General features: G+C 42.4%; 1 protein-coding gene across 1 annotated transcript in view; it reads right to left on the bottom strand.

Annotated features, from left to right (window-relative positions):
* Nucleotides 1-927: 927 nt before the first annotated feature.
* The window catches only part of cecr2 (CECR2 histone acetyl-lysine reader), a 33,067-nt gene continuing 27,298 nt past the window's right edge, over nucleotides 928-6,696 (bottom strand). Inside the window, exons 17-19 of the mRNA XM_005471122.4 lie at nucleotides 4,259-6,290; nucleotides 3,877-3,933; nucleotides 928-3,747 (exon numbers count right to left, since the gene is read on the bottom strand). Of these exons, the coding sequence (XP_005471179.1) occupies nucleotides 3,882-3,933; nucleotides 4,259-6,290 (2,084 nt within the window). The 3' untranslated portion in view covers nucleotides 928-3,747; nucleotides 3,877-3,881. The remainder of the gene's footprint in view (nucleotides 3,748-3,876; nucleotides 3,934-4,258; nucleotides 6,291-6,696) is intronic.

Here is a 6,696-nt window from a genome sequence, read left to right as displayed (position 1 = left end):
CTAAAGCTTATCCCTGGAAGAATTTGATTGGTTACTCTAACAGCGGAAACCAGTCGTCAAGATATATTAGAGAGAGAAAGAGAAAACATAAGAGTAATGATTAACCAAACAAGAAAGAAAAATATTTTTGCTGGTGATATCATAATTACCCTGCAAACAAACAAAAAAAAGAAAAAAGAAAACGAACGGAAATTATACTGTAATTTACAGTAGGTAAAAACACGGTAAAAACAAATGTTTGGATTAAAAAAAAGAGGAAAAAATACGGAAAATTCTTTCCGTAAAACAATTCATTGCACTGTTTGTAAAACAAAACAAAAACCTTATCTTAAGCTTATGGTTTTGTTAATAATAAAAACGAGCAGTGGGTGGGGCAAGAGATACACACAGAAATTGCCATCCTTGTTTCCTTCGTGTAAAATCAAAACAAACTTTAGTTATTGTTTCCACAGCTTCATCATCAAGTCAAGTTTTAGTACATTTTGATCATATAGTAGTTCTTTAGCATTACTGGCATGCTGCGTTTTGCATTTCCTTATTTTAAAAGCTAGTTGCACAACAATGTGCGTAATTGGGCTCAATTAAAGCGCCTTAATTACATGTCTCATTTGCATTTTCTTTCTAATGCCAATTTTGTTTAGGCCTCATTAGGCCTAAACAAAAGAATATATTACTTTTTATTAGGAGGAGCCCTCTGACGTCACATCTGTGACTCCTGCAGATAGGGGAGGGGTCAGACAAAGCAGCATTCAATCTGTGGAGGGTGTTCGTCACGAGGATAAACACTAATCAAAAGTGATTGTGTAAAGCCTCCAATACATTAATGCATTGTCATGCATCAGCCGTCACATTGTGGCCTTTGTCATTTCATTATTTTTAGCGTTTCAGTTGCTCAGATAGTTATAAAAAACAAAACAAAAAAAAGTGTTGTTTGAGAAAAAAAATTTATTTCTAAGAAATGTACAGTAGAGAAAATACTCCATTCCATTTCCAAAATAATCTATGTCAGTCAGATAAGAACTTGTAAACGTCACTTCAAAATGAAAAACGCAGGTCTTTTATTCTCCAATGGCTACTGAGGTAAAAGACGACTGCTTAAAAACATCAAAAACATTGAGAAAAAGAGACAGACACCAGAATTATATTAAAACAAAGTCCAAAAATGTACAAAAATTCTTAAAACAGCAAATAAATATGATTCACATTTAATCACGCCTAACTGGGTTACAACTAGTGCAGAGAGATGACAGCAGAGTAAAGTGAAAGATGAACGCGCACTTCCAGTCATCTGGTGCCGATTCTATGCACCAGAAGAAAAACAAAACAAAACATCTGTACACACAAACACACACCTGTACACCATAAGATAACATCGCAACCTTACAGACCTTATTAAAAAAATAAAACAAACTGCCCTTCATACATTAGACAGCACGAGTGAACACACTACCTCCTTAGTGGCCCCATTGGGCTCACTAATACTGCCTATTTTAACAAAATAGCAAGTCATCTATGACAGGTCTTCTGTGATACATTTACGAAATTGTCTCATAGCGTCTAGCTTTCCCCGACCCAGCTTCTTTTCTTGAATATTTCATTACAACATCCTATAACTTAAGACATTCTAATGCTGCCAAACTGTATACAGCCCATTACAGACCTTAGACTGGATTACTGCCCACAACCTGTAGGTGGAATGGCATTTGATCTGTAGAAGTTAAGACGTAGTCCCATGTTAAAATACTAAATATTGTCCATCATTCTCAATAATATAAAAAAAGAAAGAAAAAAAAAAAGAAAAAGATAAGAATGAAGGTGCAATACCATGGAACAGTGGATGCTTCAGCACCTGCAGACAGCCGAGTAATCACCTCTACTTGAGGTCGTCAGTGAGCACCATAATTAGTCACAGAGATCCGACACACAAGCTTTTTATTTCCCGCCAAAGACGGTAAAGCAATGTAAGGCCATTTTATTCTCAGTTCTACAGTCATGAGATCTATAAGTGGTGCTAACATCAATTCATGCTGGTCACAGAACGTCACCCCAGGAGTCTGGCAGAGTACGAGAATAAGTGGATAGACTTTGTAGATGCCACAGACTGGCTAGATGAGGTAGATTATTCTTTTTTTGCCATTGCTGAACTTCCCCAGTGGGGCTCGCAGACAAAGAACCAAAATTCATTGTGTGGCAAATTATTTGACATCAAATTAAGTGGAATGTAGAGTAACAAATTAGATCCTATTAAAATCCAATTAACTCTGACGAAAGCAATATATTTATAAAAAAGGGCAGTTAATTATTATTAAGGCCAATGACCCTCACAAGTCAACTTCTTCATGAGGTGGATTGATTTGCCACAGCTGCAGTCTCATTTTCTTTATGCTGTTCCTCCTTCAAATAATTCAGAACAGTACCCGTATAAAGAAACTGTACACCCTGAGGATATGTTTAGTATTGACACGGGGAAGACTCAAAGGAACCGTAAAGGAACAAAGAACTAAAACAACAAACTTGTTGGAGGACACTCGAATAGCCAAATAATTTTTTTGTGTATGCATTTGCTCTGTGCACGTGTATACACCAGTGAGTATATCGTCCGAAATAAGTCTGTGCAGTGTAGGGCGGTGATTAATATAGTATACACTCTTAGACACATTTACACATTAATAAGTATCGACTAAAATACGACTATCCAAGGCCACTTGGTTCCAGGATGTCCAGACTGACAGAAATCCATAGTGCACAACAGAGAATCACACATATTTAGATAACAATGACACCACCCTTGCCGGTCCCCCTCTGCTACTCAAAGACATTCAAACAAATGAAGGCAGCTTTGAATGATGCATATACAGTGTGTGTGCTCCAGAGAAAGAAAAACATTAGAGATTGGGTGGAAATGAACAAGAAATGGGAACAAGAAATGGGTGGGATGATTTGTGCTTCAGATGGATGATCAGTGTTGTTTGTTCTTTCACAAGCAGCTGCTGCGCTGCATTTCCTGTCTACACATTCACTCATACATTCATAAAAACAAACCAAGGCAACTACCAGGGGCTTTTGAGTTGACTAGGTAGACTAGGTACAGTCTCATGGTACCTCCTTTTGTACACCTGAGTTTAGATATGGTTGGAGAAGAAAATCGTACTCAAAAAGAAAACAAAAAAAAATAAAACACAGTCCATCTCCTCTTTTTCACAGTCCTGTCAGTAGGTGCAGTATCCTGCCCTACAGTCAATAGACAGGATAAGAACATTATGTTCAGTGGTCACTAATCCATCCTTTTACAATCTGACGGCTCATGTAGAAGAGTGCTGTCCAGTGTTCTTGAAGGCAATGTCTCCTGTGTTTAACAGGTTGACATAGTGGTTAAAAGGGGCGCCCCTTCTGCAGGAGGTTTAAAGTTCAAATGCTCACGCTGGGAAGCAACCATGCTACTGAAGTGTCCTCGAGCAAGTCAGTGAATTCCTAACAGTTTCACAGCTATTCTGTAAGTGACCTCTGTAAGCTCTTGCGGTGGAGGACACACGAAAGAGAATTGTTCTCCAAGGCTCAGTAACATTTCACATTTTAATTCTACTTTGTAGTACCAGCTGCCTGGCTGGATTTTTAATTCCACTGCTGAACAAAACTGATGCACAGTGGCAGAATATCAGTAGGAAATATATTCGGAAAGAGTGTCTCCTCTTCTCAGAAGCGGTTTGGCTCACTGGTTTATCCAGATGTTCGTTGACAACATCATCTCTGAAAGGAGAACAACAACGAGTTAAAAATCCCTCCCTGGCAGTATTCATCTTGCTGTTTTGACTGGAAACCTAAAAAACTATAGGATAAAACAAGTTTTAACAATTTATGAAATGTCTTTATACTCACTTTAATCACAATCCCCGTTTACTGCCAAGGCCGCTTGGAGCAGCCATCATCTGTTGTCTGTAAATAAGTAGACTTGTTAGCTCTTGCAGTCCGAGTGCCATTGGTAGGACAATAAGACTCTGCAACATTATGCTGCTTGGTTAAGACTGTGAGACTGATGTGGTCATTTTATTTTCTTATTATAGTGTTAACCTTTAAAACAAGCAAACTAAATTAAAGAAGTGACAAGGAATGCCCACCAGAGTTTCTGAGATTCAAGGGGACATTTTCACATTTTGTTTTGACATAAATATATCAGGTAAAAAACAGTGAACATATTTAAGCCATCACAATTAACAATAGTCAAATACACACTGACAATATAAACGATGTAAGAATTTACCCTGGATGTATGAAGCGTTCTGGTCCCACACCTCGCTGCTGAATCATCATGCCCTGAAAGTGCCCCCCGGGTCGGGGGTGTCTGTACATGGCCATGCGTGTTTGGCCAGGGGAATAGGGAAGCTGCTGGGGCCGCTGCAGAGCTTCCATCAGGTGTGAGTGGGGTCTTTGAGCAGCATAGTGTCGTGGATCAGGGTATGGTTGGCCAGGGTAAGGGGATCCATTTCCAACTCCACGGGCCTGAGACATCATATGATGGACGACACCTTGCTGCATTCCTGGATGTAAGGCTCGAGGGTCGTACACAAAACCGGACGTCAAGTGTGCCACAGACGCATGTGGATGCTGCATGCTACGGCGCTGAGCAGCAGCATTATGGCTGTCAAGGTCTAGGATTTCTTTTGGGCTTTCAGGTTGCTCTGAGCCCTCATTGTGGGGCCGCTTTGCTGGACTGCCATTAATGCTGCTGCCTCCACCAGCTTGCTGGTTTTCACACTTCCCTTCCTCTGTGCCTCCAGGATGAGTCCCTGTTTCTGGCATTGGGCCTGGGGAAACCAAACTTGTACCGCTGGAGCCTTCAGACCCCAGCGGTGAGACACTGCTCTCCTTTAGCTGACCATTAGCTCTGTCACTGGCTACAGGTAAGTAGGCATTGTGTGGCATTGCCTGGTGAGACTGATAATGAGGCCGATGCCACTCCTCTGGAGGGTAACCCCCTCTGCCCATGGCTTGGTTATGGGCCTGAGTTTGGGGATGGGGTTGGGCATAGTAGCGCTGCTGCTGATACTGATGAGGTGGGTACACATTGCCATGACCATGAGGGTGCTGTTGACCTGGCATGTGGTAGGGGTAGGCTGACCCTCCCTGCTGCTGCTGGTAGTTGGTGTTGGGAGCAAGATTGTGGAGAGCATTAATGGACTGGTTATGATATGGGTGGTGAGCAGATGGAGGTATGGGCCTATTCATATTTGCCCGGTTGTAGTGTGGAAGTGGAGGGTTCCCCATGCCATAAGTACTCATAGTTGAATTTTCTGGGCCTTGCGAGTGAGGAGGTACAGCTGGATTCTGCCCATCTGATGGCCCGCTTGGAGCCTGTATTCCCACATTACTACCCACCAACTGAGTTTGATGGCGATTTGGACTAAAAGCCGGGTGTTTATAAACACTTGATGTCATCCTGGTGTGCTGTGGAGACATGGCAGTGCTTCTCGTGTCCAGCCTCGTAGGCTCACTAGGTCTTTGATCTCCGAGATCAGCTGGACTGGGCTGAGAGGGTAATAGAGGGGCAGGATGGCTGGGTGGCAAAGAGGTCAGAGGGGCTGGGTGTGGGGGTCCAGGCTGGGCTCCTTGAGTAGCACCGTGTGGCATCCCATGCATGGGACTGCTTTGTGTAGTGCAGTGTGGTGAGATGCTCTGGGGGACATGATGAGAGGTTAGCAGAGAATTGTGTTGCTGTGTGTTCTGGTTCAGTGGCTGAGGAGAGCTCTGAGGGTGGCTTTCAGGAGAGGTGCTGCCCGCCTCAGGTTGCTCATGTTTTTGAATGGCTTGCTGGGGTTTGCCTTCCTGATTTACACTTTCTCCGAGTTTTAAGTTCTCTGGCATTTGCTGAGTGGAATTCTGAGCTGCTGCAACATCCAGTGGTGGGAAGTTCTGAGGAAGAAGTGCAAGGCTTGGAGCATTTGGCTGTGGACTGTTTGGTTTATGCTGTGGAGGATTGGGTAGAGCAGGATCAGTGTTACTTGAGTTGGGATGGGATGAAACAGGAATGGTACCATTACTTTCACTGGCAGAGTGTCCCTGACTATCTAACTGGCTTTCAGCTGAACTCTGTGCGGCCGCTGATCCAGAAGGATTCTCTTCTGATCTGGCCAAGGTTGGGGCTGGGGGGCTCTGCATTTTATCCACAAGCCCACAGTATTGCCTTGTGGGGCTAGGGTTGGATGGGCTCTCTTGGTTAACTGGACCCATGCTTTTGTGTGATGGAGCTTCTTCAGAAATGTTGCTGGCAGCCATCTTGTTCTCTGACGTTGTGCCTGTTAACGTACAGGAGAAAACAATGTTGCAGGTTAGACTGTTTTACTACGACTAGAAGTACAATACACACGTTGTCCCCGTTTTATGCCACTTATCCAAAAGAATCACAATACAAATCAAATTTTAAAAAATGTTCTGTCCCATTTCTTTACAATTAGGTTATAGAAACATTTAAAGGCATCCCCTTGAGGCTGAAATGATGACATGTAATCTCTTTTATACTTTCAAAGATATCAGCGAAAATGTAACCAAACTGATGAATATTCAATTTGCCGCTTACTGTGAGAAATAATTAAATTCAAATTGTAAGAAGTACTTGACAGAAGATGGGGGCTGTGCTGATTAACAAATGAGACACTTGAGTCTAGTGCTTTATCACGCAGACTGGTGAAATACAGCAAGAGA

Source organism: Oreochromis niloticus, linkage group LG7, assembly GCF_001858045.2.
Source record: "Oreochromis niloticus isolate F11D_XX linkage group LG7, O_niloticus_UMD_NMBU, whole genome shotgun sequence".
Taxonomy (NCBI): Eukaryota; Metazoa; Chordata; class Actinopteri; order Cichliformes; family Cichlidae; genus Oreochromis; species Oreochromis niloticus.
This window is presented reverse-complemented; position numbering and strand designations above follow the sequence as displayed.